Source organism: Prinia subflava (assembly GCF_021018805.1).
Source record: "Prinia subflava isolate CZ2003 ecotype Zambia chromosome W unlocalized genomic scaffold, Cam_Psub_1.2 scaffold_37_NEW, whole genome shotgun sequence".
In the NCBI taxonomy this organism is placed as follows: domain Eukaryota; kingdom Metazoa; phylum Chordata; class Aves; order Passeriformes; family Cisticolidae; genus Prinia; species Prinia subflava.
Window position 1 is genome coordinate 2,346,841 of NW_026960612.1, and position 23,378 is coordinate 2,370,218.

At 42.9% G+C, this 23,378-nt stretch overlaps 2 protein-coding genes across 7 annotated transcripts in view; one reads left to right on the forward strand and one right to left on the reverse strand.

The window, feature by feature from the left end:
* LOC134565186 (protein transport protein Sec24B-like) overlaps window positions 1-2,381 on the forward strand; it is a 65,877-nt gene extending 63,496 nt beyond the window's left edge. Inside the window, exons 25-26 of one of the 5 annotated variants that reach the window (XR_010083803.1) lie at window positions 1,021-1,183; window positions 1,612-1,958. Coding sequence is in view for 4 of the 5 variants with exons in the window: in XM_063424652.1 (XP_063280722.1) it covers window positions 1,021-1,043 (23 nt within the window). In the remaining variant the exon portion in view is untranslated. Of the gene's footprint in view, window positions 1-1,020 lie in introns of all 5 variants that reach the window. The other 4 variants (XM_063424652.1, XM_063424649.1, XM_063424653.1 and 1 more) reach the window with 4 other exon arrangements.
* A 1,751-nt stretch (window positions 2,382-4,132) lies between these two features.
* LOC134565187 (group XIIA secretory phospholipase A2-like) overlaps window positions 4,133-23,378 on the reverse strand; it is a 29,503-nt gene continuing 10,257 nt past the window's right edge. The window contains exon 4 of one of the 2 annotated variants that reach the window (XM_063424654.1): window positions 4,133-4,399. In XM_063424654.1, the coding sequence (XP_063280724.1) occupies window positions 4,257-4,399 (143 nt within the window). In that variant the 3' untranslated portion in view covers window positions 4,133-4,256. Of the gene's footprint in view, window positions 4,400-17,651; window positions 22,589-23,378 lie in introns of those variants that run through there. The other variant, XM_063424655.1, reaches the window with a different exon arrangement.

Sequence of the window (23,378 nt, forward strand, 5' to 3'; positions counted from 1 at the left end):
CCAAATATGTGTCTGTTACTATGTAAAAATTACTTAAATGATATTTTGTTTAAAAGCAGTTTTTTCATATTTTAATACATGTTAAAATTTTATGTGGTATTTTCTGGTAGATTATTGAGTTCTAAAAAAGTATGAGAGGGTTTTACATACCCTATTGCATCTCAGATCTTCATAAAAGAGGTAGAATATAATTAGAATCACAGGTACTTCTGATTTTTAGCATACCAGGAAATTTGGTAGACTTGTGTTGGGAATTTTAAAGCAAATGGGCAAACTGTAATGATTTATTGATGTAATTTCTTTACCTCTCAGCCTCTAGAATTAAAAAAAACCCCAAACTTTCCAGCAGTCTTGCATGTCTTTACTTAAACTGATGTTACATTATATTTAAATTCAGGAATCTGGAAAAGTGGGAGTTATGACTTTTGCAAATAACTGAGATTGAAGTCTCTTTTGAGAACATTTCCCTCACAAGATACTGATGATTCCTGTCCATGGAAAAATCTTTATACACTCCACTTTTTGTAGTGTATCAAGAGAATTCTCACATGATTAGTGTCATGTAAAAGATAATGACAACAACAATGACAATTCAAATAACTACATAATAGATCTTTCATCATTTTATGCTTCAGTCCACTTGCAGGGCCTTTGATGTCTTTTCCTTTACAGTTTTGATAATTAGGAAAAAATAAATATTACACAGTGTTTCTTCTTACTTTCCTTTGGCAGACCTTAGCAAAAGGAGCTGCCTATCATCCTATCATGCACAGGATTTTAGTCCATGCACACTTCTACAGAAGATAAATAGGGGAGGTGGCAGAACTGGAAGTATTTCACAACCTATTAATGGTTGGGGATTTTTTTGTTGTTGTTGTTGTGGGTTTTTTTGTTTTGTTTTGTTTTTTTGAAAATGAGAAAGGATGAAAATTTCATTTTCTTGCACCTGATTACCTTTATGATTTTTTGGTTTATATTTATTAAAGCTATGTTTGAGGCTTTTATTTGATTTTTTTTCAGATGTTAAGAGAACCCTACCATAGAGGCATCATCAAATACAGATCTCCAATTAAACCCTTAATCATGCTACCATTAAAGGAAAAGTGTCAATTTTACAAAGGTCAAGAGTGTTGGAAGGAAGTACTGTTTGATTAGCAGGCAGTATAATACTTCTTTTATTGATGTGAGTATAAAGTCTTCACTTGCAAGACACTGAGGCCTTGGGGGATTATTGATTAAAGTGTTTATTGGTATAAGAATCCTCAAGTATGAGAAAGAGTTGGTGATAATTAGCCATGTTGGTAATCTGCTAGCCACAGGATATGTTATTCTCATATTGTTTGAAAATATGTTTTAAAAATTAAAAAATTAATGTTAGATCATCATTTGGGTGGGGAAAGTAATATTTAGGAAAATACTTTCTTCTGTTAATAACTTCTGTAGATACGTTTTCAAAAAGTTCTGCAGGCTTTAAGTCTCAGCTTCTATGAATACAAAATACTACTAAAAATTACCTGATGACCTAATGCTGAAGGGGAAAAAAAGGAATAAAATACATAGCAGTCATCTCTAGCTAAGGAATTCTTTCTGCTCTTTTCTTTTTGGCAACAGAATATGATGCCTTCATTATCTGAAGTAGAGCTTAGGAGATGCCAGAAGTAAAACTGGGATCACTGGTATCTTTGCTGATGTCCTCATCCAGCTTACTGAGCATGTGCAGAGCTTGTGAAAGATTGGTGCTTTCCTATCCAGATGATGATGTTTAGGCATTTCTTACAATCTGGCTGTATTTCACAATGTCTTGTATGTTCATTCAAAATAAAAAGCCATTTGAGTTTGCAAGTTTTGCCTTTTCCCTCATCTAAGCTATTATTTGTAATTACCAAAACCATGTACGTAAAAGTGTAATTTATTCTTGGAGAGCAACCATGAAATCTTTCAGCCTTCCAAACATGTTTTGAAACTTTTTAAGTTCCTGGAGGAAGAGTGGAAACTGCCTGTGCAACGTGGACTCTGGCATCTCCAGGAGTGCGGCTGGATCGATTCTGCAGGAGGAAGGCAGCCTTGGGAAAAGCAGTGCATGAGGGGTCTGTCAGCTGCTCCAGCACTGTCAGGCTGCAACTGGATCATCAAGCAGTGCTGCCCATCCACCTTCTCCAGCATCCGGTCTCCTTTAAGAGTGACTGGTATCCAACGGTCGTGGTGATACATGAGAAATCCCTCATGTGTAAATTGTCCTACCCTGAGATGCATCTCTACCTTACGTATTTAGAGATCAGCTGGATATATAAAACCCTGTCAGCATTTTTGCTTATCAGAGTAACTGAGTATTGTTGACCTTAGACTGAGTAATTTTTTCTAATGGATGGTTTTGCAATATAATTACCTGTGGAGAAAAGTATAATTTTTCCTTCTTTCTGAAAGATTCCAAATGTTCTGTAGCTCCCTGAACTGGGGGCAACAGGATTTGTTGCCTTTGGGAGTCACTGCCTACTAACAGTGGAACTGCTCTTCTATGGTTTCCTGGGATCACATTCATTTTAATAGATCACAGTGACCCTGAAATGTGAGTGAATGTCTACATGACCTAAGGTCTAAGCTGCTGGAGGTTTACATTCCGAAGCTCAGAAGATGAACACAAGTAGGGTCTTATTTAGTCCCCTTGAGCCATCAAGTGTACAGTTGCGGAGGTTTTCCATTGAATCCAGGGTCTCTATTAACTACATGGAAGCTGGAAAAGAGCAACGCACGGTACAACCAATATGGTCAGATCATACGTTCTCCTCTTTATTCTCAAAATGGCTGGTTTTATACAGTGTGAAATAATTTACAATTGCAGGTGCATTTTAATTGGCATTCAGTGTGAACAAGTATGTAAACTATTTCAGTTTAAGGCAGCTACTGTGATTCTACTCTAACTGTCCCATCCAGTCTATGCACACGCCTTAACCTAATTTCTAACTGCGCCACAAGTTTATCTACTTCTACACGGGCCCAAATCTGAGGCCTAGCAGGCCCAAATCTGAGGCCCAGTTTAGAATAGCTCAAATCTCATTCCACAGCACATCATGCCTGCGATCTCTAAGAAATCCAGTTACATTCCATTACAGTGGCACTTTTACCTCTACAACAGCCCATTTTCTAAGATCCTTTTCTCATCATCAGGGAAGGTTTTGTTTTGTGCAGCATTGCTTTGGAGGAATATCATCAAGGGTGAAGAAAGCATAGGAATGCAACAAAGCTTCCTCATGTTTCTGATGGAGTGTGAGGGTCTGATGTGCTTTGGTAGTTTGTACTGAACATGAAAACCTGTGTTTGTGGGCATGGAGGTGATACCCAACAAATTACTAAACAGGAAAATGTGAAGCCTTGTTAATTGCTCCACTGCTGTAAACAAAACTCTCACGTAAACTGACTAACTTACAACAGCGTCTTCCTTTGATTTTCTGTTCATTTCTGTGGTACCTGAATGTGTTTATTTCACTGAAACCCAGGAGCAGTGATAGTCCCGTTCCTCAAAAAAAAAAAAAAAAAAGGTAATATTCAGTGACAGAGCAGCCAGGTGTTCTGGTAAGAGGCACTAATGGCTATTTTGATATATATATATGTTATGAACAAGTTTCCCGGATGGGAGGGGCTGAACTGCCCCTGTCCTGGCCCCGTGATGGGATGGTCGCCCCGTCCCCCCAGGGAAAGTGCAGAGCACGCATTGGCATGTTAAAAGAGCTCTGGGAGTGCAGCCCCCCTCCTCCCAGTGTGTGTCTTCACCCAGCCTTTTGGAGGAATGGGGGGTTTTCCGTCTTGCAGAGAACCCCCATAACTGGGGGAGGCTGCTGCCCCTCAAAAAGCAACTGACCCCCCTCCTGGCTAGAGGTACCTCCCCCACACCCAAGCCAGTTTGAGTAGGGAGGGAAGCTGCCCTGAAGGAAAGTTGCCTGGCAACTTTTTCCTACCTAATTAAAATGTGAAAAGAAGCTGCCCATGCCTAGATAGCCCTATTGTCCTTTGTAACTACCTCATTCAGCAAGGATACCTTGGCTGTGACCAGGGCAAATGCATATGCATGTGTATATGCAAATAAAACCACCCCGGTGGATCCTGGGAGGGTTTTTTTAGGGAGACTGACCCCAAAACAAGAAGCTAGAGGCGTCAGAGGAGAATTAGATAGTGCCCTGGGCGAGCATGAAGTGGATGCACCCCCTGACCTGGTTTGAAGACTCACCATGACCAAGGGGCGCGGTGACTCACGGGCTGCTCTATAAACAGCGATGAGTAAAACGCGTGTGCAAAAAAAAAATTTCGCTTGTGGGCTGTCGTGGTGCTGTTGATGCCCTGTAAGTGAAGTGCTGAAGTCCACCTGCCTCTGAGCTTCTCCAGGCTTTCAGAAGTCCCAGAGATTCTGTGATTAGGAACAATAAAGACAAACATGAACGCAGAGTGAATTTAAAGAATTGTTGACGTGTAGGACAATGTGATATTAAGAGTCCTGAGCGACTCCTAATTTCTGGGAGAGGAGGCAGTTTAATCCTTTTTTTAATGTTCTTAACAATAGAGATATGCCATGTGTATGCTTGGAAATATTGCTGTGATGGAACATGACAAAATCCCATCCCTGTGTCCGGGGCCCTGCCATAGCAAGGAAGTTGCTGGGGTGTGTGGTGACATCCCAGAAGGAAGTCCAAGGCGATCTGGTGCTTGTTACTGAGCAGCTTCCACAACCCATGTCTCGAAACCTGTGGCAGTGGGTGGAGTTGAGTTGTACGAAATGAACTTTCTACTTTTTCCCAATATTTTTTTTCTCAAACTATTCAAAAAGCCTATTACAAAATTCCATTGCATTAATTTGCCTCACATCCCTTAATGCGAATAGCCCTTCTTTGCTTTCTATGCCTGTATATGAGGACATCTAAGAAGGAAATTTAAGATAAATGTTGACTTAGCCTCCTTAATCTTCTGAGGTTTTAGTGGGGCATACTGAAAACACCTTGCACCTCGCTGAGAGGGTTTACACTGTCATTCAGCACACACTTGTTATGAACAAATTTCCTGGTCGGGAGGGGCTGGGCTATCTCTGTTCTAAGCTCCATAGCGAGACAGTCCCCCCATCCCCCAGAGGAAAGCACAGAGCACCCATTAGCATATTAAAAGAGCTCTGAGCTCAGAATGCAACCCCACCCTCCTCCCAATTTGTGCTGTCTCCCTGCTTTTTAGAAAAATGGGGGTTTTTCCTCTTTTGCAGAGAACCCCATAAGCTGGGGTGAGGCTGCTGCCCCTGGGAAGCGGCGGCCCCGCTGGCCGGCTGAGAGCTGTGGCTGATGTCGCAGCCCCTGTCCCCGAGGAGGCAGGCAACCCCCATCCCTGGCAGGGCTGAGCAGCAGCCACCCCGCCGGTCCTGCATTTCTACATTAGCATGTTAAAAGCAAAGTGATTGTCCTAGCTGTGCCTACTGTAATCCGAGTTTACCTAGTTTCCCCCGCCCCATGCTGCCTACTTGAGGAGGGCATATGCAAATAAGACGAACACACAGCACGCTGGGAGAGAGTTCTTTGGGGATGAAAGGCACCCCAAAATGGAAGACTGGACACAGTGAAAAGATCCACGTGGTGCCCTGGCTGAGCAAAGAGTGGACACACCCCCTGGCCTGGTTTGAAGACTCGCCATAATCTATTAAGAGTCTGAATGGAATGGGAGCGGGCCCGCTCAAGTGACTCAGACAGAAAACGGTGAACTCTCTAAGGTATTCCTGAGGGTAAAGAGCTGACTCTGCACCTCTGCAGCAGACTGCTCATCCGCTCTGTCTTCTGATGGTTCACCAGAGAGAACTCCTAGCCATTCCTATGGGAACAAGGACTCGGCATCTACTGCTTGCAGTGGAATGATGAACTGGGACAGCACCCGCTCCTTCGGATGGCTGCAGCAGTGTGAAAAACTCCGATGGGACTCTGCAATCCTGCTGATGACTTTAATAATGAGCTGATCACTTTAATAAAGAGCTGAATATTAATAAAGGCATATGCCCTGTTCTTTTCACACTGACCCTACCTATTCAGTTTGCCACCTCTAACTTCTCCAGGGTACTGCTTTGCAGACAAGCTTCGTGCTTTTCCAAGGCTCTAAATCAAGACTGAAAGCTGATAAAGCTTTAAGAAGAGACACCAAAATGAAAGGAGAAGGAGGAGGTGGAGGAGGAAAAGCTCTTACTTTGGCCGCACTGTCACAATAAGAAAGAGCAAAAAAATGATTGTGTCTGTTACTTTGTGGGATGGAACAACAGTTACATGCATTGGGAATTAAATTCTTACACCAAATAGGTGAAGCAGAGAGATGTAATGTCGAGGAAAAATCTAATTGGGAAAAGTGCTTAATACAAGATTCAGTTTATTTAATAAATGGAAATTTTTGGAATAAATTAATATACAATACTTTTTATGGTCTCTGCAGCTTGTTTCATGCTGTGTTTGGTGATGGAAATCAGTCTGCCTATGTGCCTTTTGGGGCCTTGACTGGAGTTTCCACTCATAAAGCTGGAAGTGGTACTTCAGTGGCCACACAAGGTTGTAGGATGTGCACTTGGTCATCACATACTGCAAGTTACTCAAATGTTGATGGGCAGGTGTGTGAATGCACAGTATGTATGTATGCTGTATTTTCGACTAATAAATACACAGCTGTGGGGATAAATGAGCCATAATTGCTAATTTGCTGTAATTTTTTTCAGGATTACGGGATTACAGCACGGATTGCTGTCCAAAGGAGCTGTATCCTTAATCATTAGCTTCTCAGCTCCACTTTTAAATGAGAACTACAACTCTTCCTATAGCTGTCATTAGCTGCTTTGCCTTTCGGAGTGATGCTTATACAAATTCTGCATTTTGTAAAATTGAGATTTGTGTTAGGTGGGTCTTTCTGTATTTAAAGTGGTTAGTTTTTAGACAAACTCTAGCTGCCTGGGATGTCCTGGGATTGCTGCTTTGACAAGAATGTGTTAGAAATCCAGACAGAAGGCTATGTGCCAAAGAGAAAAGGGCTTAGCAGCATAGGCAGTTTTTCAAACTAATTGAAGCATATTATATTGTATTCTTTAGACAGGCATTCTTATTACATATCATTTTGTTCCCCAAAGGCTGCAGTTCATTTTGCTAGAGTTTAAGATTTGTAATTCTGAAGTGATTTTGCATGTGGTAAAACCTAAAGGTTGCCAGCTCTTTTGCTTCCTCTTGACTTGCATGTTTTAACTCCTGCAGCTCATGCTGAAAGAAATGCCCTGCTTGCACTGCTCTCTGTGAGGAACATTAATTCGTGTTCTTTTATTCCCCCGGACGTTTCTATTATCCCTTATCCCCTGTCTGTCCGCATGAAATCAATCCATTGTTTGTCAAACATTTACTAGGGCTACTCTTATACCTGCAGTATTCTAGTGTATGTGATGTTGCCATGAGATAATTCTTAGGTACTTCCCTTGTCAAAGTAATTTTATTTCTGGTTCAAAAATCATCCTTATGGTCATCCCATGCTGCTGTATGATATCCTTCATAGTTGTCCCTTTCCTCTTTCGCCCGTGCTTCAAACTTCGCTAGCACCTCTGCCGCTTTACTTTTTGTTTCTCCTTTCTTTAACTTCATTATCTTAGGTGCCTTAGGATCTTGGCCCACTTTCCCTCTGGCCATTTCCTGGTCTATGAGCAGTGCTGCTATTTGCATGCCTTGTACTACCAAACGTATTAGGTGGATGAAGCATGGTATCAGGCAGGGCAAAAATATTATCCCTGCTATGGAGCATAATATAAAGAAGCCTACCTTCTTCCACCATGCCCCCTCTCTGAACAGTTGGTCCCACCATGAGGCCTGAAGTATGGAATTCCACTTTTGAACTGGAACATGTGCTACTTTCTTAATTTCTGCTGCTAGATCCTTTATAGTTTCTCCGTAGTCATCAATCTCTACACAACATTTGGATTTGTTAAATTTTCCACAGACTTCTTCTTCAGCCAAGAGATAGTCTAATGCAATTTGGTTCTGATACACAAAAGCCCACATCTGAGAATGCTGTTTAGCTAATAACTTGAGTGCGTCAGAGGTTTGATTTGATATGATTTCCACCACTGCCTGTAATCTTATTAGTCTGTTTATCAGATAGATTTGGGTCCGGTATCCCCAGCTTCCATCCTGGGCCCAGGTAGCAGGGCCATAGTACTCTGTTATCCTTTCCGCGGTCCAATCCTCGTTCCCCCATTTCTGGTTCCCCCCTGCATTCGGGAGTTCCCTTTTTAATTCCCTTTTCTCCCTGTTCAGGGCTTCATACAGTGGTGCTCCTAACATACTACTCTCAGACCTAGGCAGAGTGAAGAAGGAGGGCTGAATCATTCCTAAAGTACAGGAGCCTTTCCACCTACATGGTAACTCACTGTAAGCTTTCTTCCCACATATCCAGTATATTCTGCCAGGGACTTTCCATTCAATATTTACAGTCCCTGGCTCCTCCCAGTAATCCCTCATATTCTCCAAGGATTGGTAAGGGTTTACTCCAGAGCCTTTGTGCCAACATAACAGGACTTGATCAATTCACTCACAATTTTTCTTTTTTTCTGCTCCAATATCCCATAGGAGGTTCGGGTTGCCAGGTCTTGGTTTTGTTTTTAGAATTTACAGCCAAAGTGGATATGCAGGGAGTATACCCCACTACTTCTGTAAATTCTCCCCCCTCCCTGCTAATGCAGCGAGTTCCAATTATTCTCTGATCCAAAATCCATCCCTCAGGTCGTGGCATTGTTTTTGATACCTGTGTATTATCCCATTTGAGAAGCTGCTCTGGAGTCAAACTCTCACCCTTCCAAGGCCATTTTTCCACGGACTTCAGTCCTCCACAGATCCAACAATTAGAAAGCCCCAAATCGGTTGCAATTTCTTGCATCAAATCGATGAATACATTTTTGTTTGAGGCAGGTAGTCCCCAATCCCTGTACTGTTTCTCTAGCTGTTCATACTGTTCACTCAGCGTTTTTAGCCTTTCTTGTTCTATTCCTTTCCTTCTGGCCTCTGACTCCTGTCTCTTTAATTCTCGAGCCGCCTGTTTTATTTTACTCTCTGGGTCCATCCCTTCCTCATTTCTCGAAAAACAAAAGGTCTCTTCTAATTTCAAGCAAATTCTCTCATCATCATCCCTTAGGAGATCTAGCATTATTGGCTCATTTTTGGGCAAGAGCTTATTATATTTAAGATTTTTCCCTAATCAATAAGTTTTCCCGTTCATTACACACATTCCTAACTGTTTCTTATCATAACATAACTTATTTATTTGGAAATATGCTACAAACGTGGATTCCTTTCTGCCCCCAATCCACACTGTATGGTTGCACCGGTCACAAATAGGGATAGTATGTGCCCCTTCAACATCCCGCTTGTGTCTTACATAGATTACATTTCTTCCCTGCTTAGGTAGCAAACCTGGCTGTTCGTTCTCAGGCATCGTTCTTGGGTCTTGACAGACTCTTTTCCCCTCCAACTGACACATTCCAAACCAAGTGCCATTGTATGTACAGTACCCCTTCACGTCGTCATTCTGGCAATTATACTGGGCCATGGTCTTAGCTACTGTCTGCCCCTTCAGGACAGTCTTAAAGCATGGTTCGCATTTGTTATCGAGACACTGCCCCTCAGTGCTGAGCTGATTCTCCAGGGGCAGGCCAACCATCTGGCACACGACTAGGCTCAGGATTGCTAGGATTCCCCATGGGTGTATCTCAGGGTTGCTGTTCCCTGAGATTCTCCTCGGGGTTGCTGTTCCCCGAGGTAATAAGGTTTTTCGTCTTCTCTTTGCCCTAAGTGTTTCACGCCAGAGCCAGAGACAACAAGCTGAGTCCACCAGTGCATGTTTCCAAGGTTGTTTATTCTTCATTATCTCTCAGTTCTTTCATTCTACATTTACATTCTATGATAAACTAAATACTACTTATTTTAAATTCTCTCAGCTTGTGATTCTTCATACAATGTGGGCATTCACTCCCATGGACAGGGATCAGAGGCAATGTCCTCCTGGGCTCTGTGTGAGGCTGGCTGACCCCCTTGTACAGATCCCAGACCCCCCTGTCCGATCTCCAAACCCTCCAGGGTGGCCAGAGGGATGTCCTAGACTCTGACAGGTGTACTCCTCTGCCTACGCACCAGGTTGCTAACCGGCGGAGAGGGAATCCATCTTCATGGCAGCAAGGGTATTCTTCCAGGGTTCCATAGTTAGATCGAGCCACGAACCTTCTCTTAAAGGCACCCCACCTAGATAACTTTACTGGATCGGTGTTACAGGGTACCTTATTAGTCCTTCGGCACTCAATTGCTCGGACTTGTGCCCTTCGTCCAATTGTCCTCTTACCCCCTTTTGAAATAAGATAAGCCACTTGTAGCAATCTAACTCCAGTAAACCCAAGTTTGTGGCGAGCACTAAGATACGATCAGTCAGATTTTGTGCCGTTTCCAAACACTTCATGCACAGACCCCTTGGTCTATATCTCCCTTGACAATGTACAACCCAAATCTCATGACAATAAATGCACTTAAAATGAATACACGGGTAACATGGACATTCTGGTTTAAAGCAACTTATCGTATTCTCATCAGTCATTTATTGCGCCGGCAAAGTTTTATCTTCAGGTCTCCTGGGGAGGAGGCTACTTTCCACTCAGGCTCCTCTTCTCGTCTTTCGATCCTCTTCACCTGAGATGCATGTGTCCAGCCTTTTTCAGCTGTTTGAACTGCTGTGTCTGTGGTTAGAAGGACGAGAAAGGGACCTTCCCAATGTCAAGTTAGGGAGGCCTCTTTCCAGGTTTTAACCAACACCTCGTCTCCTGGTTGTATTTTATGTATGGCAAACCCCAAGGGGGTGCACTGCATTATTATTCCCTTTTTTCTTAGCTCCTGTAAGTTCTTATTTATTACTATCAGATACGGCTGAATTTGACCGTCTTCTAGCCTGGGGTGCCTGACTGACATCCCGTGCTCATATGGTATTCCGTATAGCATTTCAAAAGGTGATAATCCACTTTCAGAATGGGGCATTGTTCTTATGTTCAGCAGAGCTAAAGGAAGGCACTTAACCCAAGACATCCTAGTTTCTAGCATTAATTTAGATAACTGTTCTTTTAGTGTCTGGTTCATTCGTTCCACTCGCCCTGAGCTTTGGGGGTGCCATGGCATGTGATAGTCCCAGTGGATCCCTAAGGCATCTGCCAATTGCCCAATAATTTTTGATGTAAAGTGAGTCCCCTGATCTGAGTCTATGTGGTCTATTATGCTGTAACAAGGATGATTTCCTCTAACAATATTCTTGATACTGTTTGAGCCGTAGCCCTGGAGCTAGGAAAGGCTTCTACCCAATGTGTTAGCTGATCTACTATTACTAGCAGGAATTTATACCTCCCTACCTTGGGTAGTTTGGTAAAATCTACCTGAATCCTTCCAAATGGGTGATATGTCAGAGGTCAACCCCCTAACTGAGTCCGACGAGATCTGGTTTGATTAACCCTTTGCCATATCATACATCCCTGTACCTCCTGTTTCGCTAGCTCATAAATCCCTTTGCATGCAAAGAATTTTAAAAACTGCTCTGCGAGGGCCTGTGCTCCCCAGTGGGTCTGCTGGTGGAGGCTGTTTAGGATTTTTCTCGTATAATCCCTAGATAAGAGCTGTCTTCCATCAGGCAATTTCCATTTCCATTCCTCCCACCTGCCTTCTATTTTCTTGTATCCTTCAATCTCCTGGGGGGAAGGATGGGAGAGGTATTCCTGGGTACTATCTTCCCTAATTTCTGGGGTATTTATTACTAGGAGTGCTGCCTTCTTAGCCTCTCTATCTGCCAGATTATTTCCCCGGATTCAAAACTGCATACCTGCTTGATGCCCCTTCACATGTACAATAGAAATGGCCTCAGGTTCCCTTATTGCTTCCAGAATTTGTCTTATTAATTCTTCATGGATCAACACTCTCCCTCGAGTACTAACGTTGTTCTTCCCAAATTTTCCCAAATATATGTACCACTCCGAATGCATATTTGGAGTAGGTAAAAACTGTCCCTTTCCTTCCCTTCAATCTCCTAAGCACCTGTAAAACTGCATATAACTCAAAGGCACATGCTGACCAACTGGCACTCAGAGGTCCTGATTCTATCACCTCTCCTGACTTCCCATCCACTATCGCATATCCTGACTTCCTTTTCCCTTCTATAACCCTTGCTGATCCATCCACGAACCATTTCTCTTTTTCCTCTAGTTTCTCCTCTTCCAAATCCGGTCTTATTTTTGTCTGCAGTTCTACAACCTCTGCACAATCATGACTGCATTCCCCTGACTCCTCACCAAACAGGAACTGTGTGGGATTTTGGGCAGCGGCTGTCTGTAAATCCAAATTGGCCAAATTAATCAATATAGCCTCGTATTTCAACAGTCTAGCATCTGTGAGCCACTTATCTGCCTTCTGTTGCAAAATACTCCTTACACTGTGAGGAGTGTACACCACCAAGGGTGCCCCGAAAGTGACTTTCTTGGTTTCTTCCACCAACAGCGCCACCGCGACTATCACCTGCAAGCAGGTGGGCCAGCCTCGGCTCACGGGGTCTAAGAGCTTCAATACATACCCCATCAGTTTCCTGGTTCTGGCCCAATCCTGTGTTAGCACCCCTCTAAGGGTTGCTTTTCCCTGAGATTCTCCTCGGGGTTGCTGTTCCCTGAGGTAGTAAGGTTTTCAAGTTTTTCTTGCCCAAAAGGTCCCACGCCAGAGCAAAAGAAGACAAACTGAGTCTGCCAGTCTGTGCCTCCAAGGTTGTTTATTCTTCCATTATCTTAGTTCTTTCTCAGCTCTGCAAGGCGTCCCCAGCAGAGCAGGACACATGGCAGATTGGGTGGATCAGAGGGTCCCGAACTTTATGTATGGTCTCCCTGACCCAACCACCATCCACAATGTACTTTTTATTTACAAAATCTTACCAATACTTACTACCTATGTTAACATGTCATTTCTACTCTAAACCAATCTTTGTGATACAACTCAGCAGAAAATGGGGGAAAAGAACAAGAACAAGGAGGACAGGGGCCACTCCCCAATTCCTCCATCTTGCCTCTTCAAACCCATATACTAAAAATCCTAGATTCTACATTCACACTCTGTGATTAACTAGCTACTACTTATTTTGAATTCTCTTGGCTTGTGATTCTTCATACAATGTGGGCATTCACTCCCATGGCCAGGGATCATAAGCAGTGTCCTCCTGGGCTCTGTGTGAGGCTGGCTGACCCCCTTGTACAGATCCCAGACCCCCCTGTCCAGTCTCCAAACCCTCCAGGGTGGCCAGAGGGATGTCCTGGACTTCGACACACCCCATACATGGTATGATTGCTAACATCTACAAACAACTGGAACTGTTTCCTTATATCAGGAAGACTCAACACTGGAGCCATTATGAGTGTTTCCTTTAACTCCCCATACCATACTTCATCCTGTTTGTTACATTCCCCTGTGGGAATGGTTTCTCCCCCCTCAGGGACCCCTAGAGCTTGTAACCATGTAGTTTAACCCTTCCTCCCCTTTCTGACCCTATTGGCTGTGTCCCAAACTGCCCCTCCCTGGCAGGAGCTAAGAAAAGACCCTCTTCCTCTGCACATGCCCTCTTTCCCTCCAGACACCACCCGAAATAAACCTCTTGAACTGAAGCTGGGGGTCAGAGCCTCTTTTGGAGTCCTTTATCCTGTCCATGAAATATTCCTCCAAAGCCTCCTAAGGCCTGAGCTAGCACTGGAACCTCGGAGGGGTTAAAGGAGGATTTATTTCAATGGCACACAAAGGAAGTTCCTTTAAGCCTAGCTGCATCTCTGGGAACCCAAGTTTTGCTGCCCTGATTTCTCCTGCCCTCCTGTTACACGCCGGGGACCCTCCCCGCTTCCCTGTCCCACAGCCGTGCCGGGGAGCTGGAGGAATTTTCCCCTGGGCAGGATGAGGCGGATTTAAGTGCAAATCCATTTCCTCGTTGGCCTTCCCTGTTATGAACAAGTTTCCCGGTCAAAAAAAAAAAAAAAAGGGCTGGGCTGTCCCTGTCCTAGCCCCGTGGCGGGACAGCTCCGTCCCCCCCGGGGGAGAACACGGAGCACTCATTGGCATGTTGGGAGAGCTCTGGGAGTGCGGCCTCGCTCCTCCCAGTTTGTGCCGTCACCCAGCCTTTTGGAGGAATGGGGTTTTTTCCTGTTTAACCCCCACACCCCAGCCAGTTTGAATGGGGAAGGAAGCTGCCCTGAAGAGGAGGTGCCTGGCAACACTTTCCTACCTCATTAAAAAGTGAAAAGGAGTGGCTCCAGCCTTGATTGCCTAGTTATTGTTCTTTGTAACTACCTCCTTCAGAGGGAGTGCCTCTGCTGCTACCAGGACAAATGCATATGCATTTGTATATGCAGATAGGGCCGCCCTGGTGGATCCTGGGAGAGTTTTTTGGGGAAACTGCACCCCGGGACAGGAAGCTGGATTCATCAGAGGAGAATTGGATAGTGCCCTGGCCGAGTGGGAGGTGGATGCACCCCCTGGCCTGGTTTGAAGATTCACCATGACCTATGAGGAGCCTGAATGAAATGGGAACTGGCCAGGTGAGCTGACTGATTCAGACAACGGGAAACTCTCAAAGTTTTCCCCTCAGGGCAAAGAGCTGACTGCCACTGCTCTGCCTTCTGATGGTTGATCAGAGAAAACTCCCAGCTGTTCCTATGGGAACAAGGACTCGGCATCTACTGTTTCCAGGAGAATGATGAACTGGGACAGCACCTGCTCCTTCGGATGGCTGCAGCAGCGTGGAAAACTCTGATCGGACTCTGCAATCCTGCTGATGACTTTAATAATGAGCTGATCACTTTAATAAAGAGCTGAATATTAATAAAGGTATATGCCCTGTTCCTTTCATCCCCACTCTGCTCCTTCTCTGCGCTGGCTCCGGCAGGAACCCGACAAGCGGCGCGTCCCGGCCCTTACCCGCCGCGGCCCCTCTGCACACGCACCCCCCGGTGGCCGCCGCTCTGAGCCTGACATCGCCATGGACCAAGGCACCGGCTGCACGCTGCCACAAACCCAGCCGAGCTGAGGCTTCCCCTCTCTTCCTCTCCCGTGCCTTCTGGGGGCAGGCGCCTGTTGCCCTTTGTTCCTGCGGCGGCCGCCTGGGCACCTCCGCCAGGAATGGGGAAAGGGACGGAGCCGGGAAAGTGCAAGAGTGAGGTGTTAAAGTGTGTGATGTGTGCTCCTGAGGTGGTACCTCAGCCACCGTGGTCGAGTTACTGCACCTGCTTGTACAAAACCATCGTCCTGAGACGGTGAGAGCCTCTCGTATTCGCTTGGTTTAAATTTTCAATACTGTACTCAAATTCCCATTTCAGGCGCAGTGTTTTCTTTCCTGTAAGGCTCCTGTTCCTCAAAGTGCGTTTTCATTCGGGCACGCCCACACAACCCTTGTTTGAGGTTTGAATGTGTGGATCACTCTGCAGCTTTGCTCTGTTCTCGCTTCAGTTGTCTTTGATGATTTTAGAACTTTGAGGTGAGTGACAAGGTACTGACAAGAGTGCCCAGATATCTGAATGAATATTCCCCTACCGGGAACCATGCAGCACTTCCCAGTCACTGACCAATTGCATAACAAACAAGTTTCTAAACCAAAGAGAATGACAAAAACCCATTCTTCTCCATAAGAGCTTTACAGATTGTACCCTACAGGGATCTGAATTTTCTATCCAGCCTACTTTTAGAGAGATAACGTCAGATATGAATGTGCACTTAAGAGAGCGCTGCTACAAGCACAAAAAGAAGCAGATTTAGGGTGGAATTATAGGCATTTTTACCCAGTCTGGTTTTACCCAGGCTTCTTGCATGGGTAAAGATTTTAGACAAGATGTCTCCCTTTGATAAAAGGAGCCATGGGTATTTTTAATTACCTTTGCTTGTTTTTCTCTTGTTCAGACTTGTTACCCTCAGGCTGCCAGTAGGCAGTTGGATCAAGATAGAATTTTGTTTCAATTGTCTTTGTGCATACTTTAGTTAGAACATGACACTATCTCAAGGTCTGCATCTTTTACTGGATAACATTTTAGACTCCTACCAAACAGATTCATTTTTTGGTATCTGCAAATCCCAGCTCTCACAGCTCACGCCAGAGCTGCCCTTGAACCTACTGGCAGCAAGACTCCAGTGTGAGGTAGCAGCTGCAGAACCAAAATCCAGAACTCTGTAGCAGCACTTTGAACTTGTATCGGCCATGTTCCTAAGTCCAGCAGTTTCGCTTAGATCCTTGTAAGACAGAGTTTTATTCTGCTTTGTTTTGCTGGAGGCTAAGAGCAGCCTCAGCGCAGTGTTCTGATGAGTCACCGGTAACTCGATTGCAGTGTGTGCAGCCCAAGGGAGCACTGGGCTGGTGTGCCTTTCCAGCTGATTGAAGTATATGAAAGTTTTGTCAGACATGCCTACTTGTTAAGAAACACTTTCAGATTGTTGCAGTGGCTCCCCACTAGGTGGGTATTTTTTGGAAAAAAGCATTACAGGTGGATCAGAACTGCAGTCTGAAGAAGGAAGTTTCATTGTGGACACACTGCTGTACAGTATTACTGACTACACAAAAACATGCAGTATTGAGTTCAATGAGCCGCTATGTATAATATTGTTATGCTTTAATCCAGCATGAAGCTAAACACCACTGACCTGTTCACTCTCTCCCCCTAGTGGGATGAGGGAGAAAATCAGAAAAAAAGTAACGACAGTTTAACAGGACAGAAGGAGGGGAAAATAATAAAAGGATATATAAAATGAGTGACACACAGTACAGTTGCTCACCACCCACTGATCGATACCCAGCCAGTCCCCAAGGAGTGATCAGTGCCCTTCCCTGACCAACTTCCCCCCAGTTTTATTGTTCAGCATGATTCCATGTGGTGTGGGGTATCCCTAGGGTCAGCTGGGGTCTGCTGACCTGGCTACATCTGCTCCCAAATCTTTGTGCACATCAGCCTCCTCACTGGCAGGGCAGCAGGAGAAGCTGTGTTTTATCAACATTATTCTCATCCTCAAACCAAAACACAGCATTGTATCAGCTGCTAATGAAAACATTAACTGCCACAACCAGGACAAGCATTACAGTTTTGCATATTTATATATATGCACATGTAAGTTCTTAAATGGTATGATATGCACATGTAAGTTCTTAAATGGTATGATTAATCCTGGGGGTGATAGCTACCCTTCATTTTAGGGCTGTGGTCTGCAAAATGCATTTTGTATAACTTGCAGGTAACTCTAATCAAGGATTTCTGCTACAGGAAAAGCTTGTGCAAAGTAAAGACTACCAGGAAGAAGTGAAATGCCTCTTCTGGTCTGCAAGCAGAACTATCAAAGTGCTATCCAGCAGTATTAAAGCTCTTTTTAGTGTTTTACATGGTTTGAAAAAACTCTGGGAGGCTTTCATGGTATAATTACAGGTCAGTACAGGAGGGAACAAAACCCAGCTCTTTCCAACAGTGAAAATTTTCTGTGTTGTCATGGTTTAACTCCCACCAGTGCCTAAGTATGTATGTTGTTATAAATGTGTAGCCCATCCAATTAATAAAAAGAATTTTATTAATAATTTACAAAATAAAAATTTGGAAACAAAATTTGGAAAAATGAAAAAGCCACAAACAAAGTCAGTGTCGAGCCCAGGACTGGCACTGGGTGAACCTAGCTCCAGACTCTATTGCACCATAGCTCCCCTGTTCATGATTTCAGTTCCAGCAGGGTCAGTTTATATACAGTTTTTGGTCAGACGGGGCATTGCTTCATACTTCTTTGTCTTTTTTGACTCCTTTTCCATATTCATGTAATTCTGTCCTCACTGCCAGACGGTTGATTGGATTTTTGAGAAGAGATGAAGGTTGATTGCATTTTCAAGAAGAGATGAATACTTGATTCTTCAAGGAATCTCATATTGGGATGCACACCCCCAGATGATGAAGTCTAGATCCATATCAAGTGAGAATCGTTGGTGGTTGTCAAGTCCATCTCCAGAGTGGGCTTATCTCTTCTCATAGTCACCCTCCTTCCTGTTGCAAATCATGGTCCTTGCCTGAGTTTCGAGCAAGGGCGTTCACAATTCTTAATTATTTCACTTTATTTCCAAGCCTGAGTGACTGCTACCGTATTCCTCTTAAAACGTGGCTGAATTTTATACCACCGATACATTATATTACATGAACATGAATGATTATACATTTATATTGCATGAACACGAATTACATCATATATTACATATGTGTACACACATAGACACACACACACGGGATGGGGAGAAGGAAAAGCAGAAAAAGTAAAACTCATCGGTTTAGGTAAGAACACTTTAGTAACTGACATAAAGTAAACAAAACTAATAATAAAAATGAAAAGGATAAAGAGAGAGATGAATAAACCCCAAGACAGACAAGTGACACACAATACAGTTGCTCACCACCCCTGTCCAGTCCCCAAGCAGCGGTTGGTACCTCCCAGCTGATTAGGATAGAAATTCCCCCCTATTTATATACTGGCATTATGCTCTAATGTGTGAAATATTCCTTCGGGCAGTTTGGATCAGCTGTCCTGGCCATGCTTCCTTCCAGCTTCTCATGCACTTCCTCACTGGCAGAGTATGTTAAACTGAGAAGTCCTGGATTTAAGGTAAGGACTGTTCAGCAACAACTATATCATCAGTGTGTTACCATCATTATTCTCACACTACATCCAAAACACACCACTGCATCAGCTACTAGGAAGAAAATTAACTCTATCCCATCCAAATCCAGGATATGCATTCATTTAAGCACCTAGTTTAAGCCCATTTGTACAGAACTCAACAAGCCATCATCTGGTTGAATTACAGTGGTTTGGACTCGTTGTGGTACTTGTGTCATTTTAAACAAACAATGCCATTACCATTCCCTGCTTTAACATAAAAAGATTTTTAGGGTTACAACCATGGAATTCCAGGGTAATTCAGAATTGTTTCAATTCTATCAAAGAAAATAAATGTCACCAAAGCAAGGGGAACTATCAGTTCATCTAGCAAAGTTTTGTAAAACTCTACAGTAATACTTCTCTTTTAGTGCTACTTCATATCCACAATTAAGAAAAGAAACCTTGAGGCACGACCAAAGAATTTTAGCAAAAACTTTGTCTTTATGAGGCCCTTACATTCACTGTCATGTACACTAAGCTCTAGTGACAAACAAACCAAAACAACAACTGATAAAGAAAAAAACACACAAAATTACATCACATTACAGTCCATGAGTTCAGTGAATTTTATGCATTTAGTTTCTATTACCTGTTCACAGATGCAATATTTTAATTTTCATTCCTCTCCTATGAGTATCTAAAGCAGAACTGCTTTTTAACAAAAGCATTATCTTTCTAACAGAGGACCGAATGCAGAAGTTAACTAAGGACTGACACCTGTAGATAAGCAACAAGTACAGAGAGCAAACCCCAAGTAATTCAGACATCAGGTGATTTTAGCTAGAGAAGTCAGAGAGGAAACAGGTGACAGAAGTACAGGCTCATATATCCATCAGCCTCACAGAGGACATCTTAAAAAGTTTTTTGGGCACACTGATCTTAACTGTGGAAGTTGCTTTTAGTTTTCATCAGAACAGACTGAATGAAAGCAAAGATGAATACAGTAGCCAAGTTGTGCCACAACAGAAATATAAATCAACGTATTTGTACATATATCCTTTCCATGCATACAATACACAACACAAAATGTTTTATTCAAAAACAGACATTCAATGAATTTTTAAAAAATAACATAGAAACTACATTTCACCATTCTGTCAAATCAAAAGTATATCCTTAGGCTGTAAACTTCATTTTACTGGACAGCCCTTAAAAGGATCAACATATTTGATCTGAAAAGTGATGTAGAAGTAAGGCACTGATATAGAATCAGGTATAAATATGTAGCGCATGTACATTGGCTTGGGACATTTTCCTTGTTTTTTTAACAACAAACCTGCAGGACCACATACATGAGAGAGAACTGAAGGCAATTGCAGCAGAAACACGCAAGTACAGGCTATGTAAGATGTCTTATATTGATACACATAATACACTCTTTCCCGACGAACCCATCAGATGCTTCAACTACTAGTAAACCTAAAATCTGACCTGTATTAAAAATCATCTCAGAATTCAATATAATTCTTTAGTGCCTCTGATGTCCCCACTATGGGTTTTCTCGGGAACATTAAAATGGCACCAGCACTTTACAGCAGCACACTCTAGGTGAACATACACCAAAGGAAAGCAATTTCAGTTCCCAAGCTTCTGGCATAAAATGGAGAGAAGGATGACTTGTTTCTTTTCTATATGAATAAGAATATTGTAGTGATCTTCAAATCAGTAAATTCATGTCAGTGTTTAATATATCACTGTCTGAAAAGCCTTACTTCATTTTGGCTGAATCTTCGGCTTTATTCTACACCATGAGATCTCAGTGTCTTCTTTCAGAGATCTGTCTTGCCCTTGTAACGACACATACAAGCAGCTCTCTGGCTATCCAGGTATGGTTTGCATCCTAAATGTATAACTGCATCAAAAAGCAGCTGAACGGTTGATTCACAAGCTGCAAGCAAGGAAGAGTTCAGTTAAAAGTACTCTTTGAGTGGAATATGAAACTAACAGGAGAAAACTGGCAAATTGAGAATGACTCTAAGAATGAAGCAATCTTCTCTGGGGATAGCAAATAGATTGTCAAATGAAAGACTAAACCAACACAGGGTCATTTAAGTTTTGAGTAAAGATTTTTTATATGCTGTTATAAACGCTAGGACAAATTTATTGCTAAATTCAATAGTTTGGTTTATTAACATCTAAATCACAAAATTTAGAATTAAATTATAACAATTTCAAACAATAAAAACAAAACAATACGAACTCTACGAATAGCAAACTTACTTGACCGAAGTTCTCCCGGGAAAAGCAGAGTCAAGGGTGACCCCAGGGACACAGGACCTGGCAGCCAGTGTCTCCAGCTGGGTTCACAAATTTGCTCACCTAAAGGCCCAACTTAAATACCCTTAACTTTCCCTTCGGCAATCTTCCTCCCATTGTTTCTTTAATCATCGGCCATTAACTTTATTTACATTAAATCCCGAAAGGGTCCCCAGGCATATTTAAATGCTAATGTCCAGAGTTAGTCCTTGCTTTGAGTAGGTGTGTGATGACCGGTGTGAGTCCTTGCCGGCACGTCTTTGCTGGCACGTAGCGTTTGACCGTTGCAAATCCCGATGAGTTTTTCTGCACGTAGGCAGGGGTAAGTCCTCAGCACCTCGTGTTCTCACCTTCTATTTTTGGAACCCGGAAGATCAGGGAGGTGCTTTACAGAAATTCGTGAAACGTGCAGGTTGAGCAGACACACACATACCTTCATACAATATATATCACAGTTCCCAATCTATAATTATTTATAAAACATGAATTAAATAACCATATTTCTCACAACTCCCCCATTTCTTTTCTTTTGTCAATAATTTTAATTCATGTTTTGTATTTAACTTAATTGTTTTCTTCTCTCGAGTTTCCCGTTCTTTGGAGAAACACCTGACTAGCGATTCTTGAACTATGTTTGCCTTTTCTGCTTTTTTTCTATCTTTCCAATTCCTATGTCTGACTGCTTTTGAGTGCTAGCTAGTTACTTGTGTCTTAACAGGGGTAACTTTTTGGAGGAGCCTTATGTCACAGGGCTAGCCTTTCACCGAGCGCACAGCCTGGTTCACACTCCCTGGAGTGATCTGCAGAGGCTTCCCTCTGTCTGGCCCAGCGTCTGTCGGGTTGCAACCGAACAACGGGGAAGTTTCTTCGCGACAGCAGGGGCTCTCTGCTTGGACTCTCGGGGTGGTTCGGACGGCACACCTCCTTTTTTTTAAAAATTCCTCACTGAGATTACTTTACTTGCTCTGCTACCCACGGCACTACATTAGTTCGACGGCACTCCGTGGCTAACACTTGGGCCTTTAGATCTAATTTTCCCTTTAACTACCTGGGATAATTTGGTTCTATCAATCTCAAACGTGTGGCACAGTTTAAGAATCGCATAGTCAGAGTCTGTTTTTCCTCAGAACACCTGGGGCATAACCCCAGCGGCCCCCCTACCCCCACTTGCAGTGTACTACTCAAATTTCAAGACAATAATTGTATTTGAAATGGATATATGGATTGCAGGGGCATCTAGGTTCAGAGCAGCGCATGGATATTTCTTCTGCCATTTGTTTCTGGGGTTGGAGTTCTTTCTCTTTAAATTTCTGGAGCTCCGGATTCACTCTTCTTGATGTTCTAACACTTTCTTTTTGGTTACTCTTCTTTCTCTCAGTCCTCCTTGTCGGGTGGTTATTAAGTTTCTTTTGAGGCTCTTCTAGGCTGCAGCTTAATGTTTCTAGGGTGTTGGCATCTTCGGTGCAGCCGGACCTTCAGATCTCCGGGGGAAGAGATGACCTTCTATTCGGGGTTTTCCCTCGGGGCTGTTAGTTTCTTAACCTTGGAGGCGTGTGTCTAGCCTCTTTCAGCTGTTCGGATGGCTGTATCTGTAGTTAAAAGGACAAGAAAGGGTCTCTTCCAATGAGGGGTTAATGACACTGCTTTCTAAGCTCTGATCAGTACTTTATCTCTTCAGATTGAATTTACTTAATACAAATTCTAAACTAGCTTAATACTACAAGAATATTGTATAGAGAGAATCCCTGTCATGTCTACCATTCAGAAAATCTGAATATTAGAACAAGTTATCTAATAGTACATTTACACCTTTACTATAAAAACAATTTTGTCTTTGGATCACTATGATTCTCACCTCACTATTCACTCAATGTACCATACAATCTAGAATTTTTCCTCTTTTTTGTACTGTTACAGGAAAAATCAGAAAGAAAATTTTACTTCTTATTAAACGAGGTTTATACTGAAATATACAAACAATTCTTTTTACATCTTACCAATACTTCTGACAATGTCTACTGGATATATAGCGAGCAAACAATAAACACTAAGACTGCTCCAAATCCCATAGTATTAACACAGGTTTTAGCTTTTTAAAGAAAAATTCAGTTTAAAAAAATCATAGATGAGCACAAACAATTTGGGCTTATTTCAAGAATCAAACTCAGCACATTCAGAGTGATTTGGCATACAGTCAAACATTTATAAAACTCAGTATCTTACAATGCTCGGTGACAACAGCAGTTTCCAGGACAATCAGCTGTTAAGGTTACACACATCTTCACTCAGTTTCTACAGTCTCAGTGTAATGAGTCTGCACTACTGCTAATTAACTGAACTACAAATTTATATTCCAGACCCCTACTCAGCACATTCTCA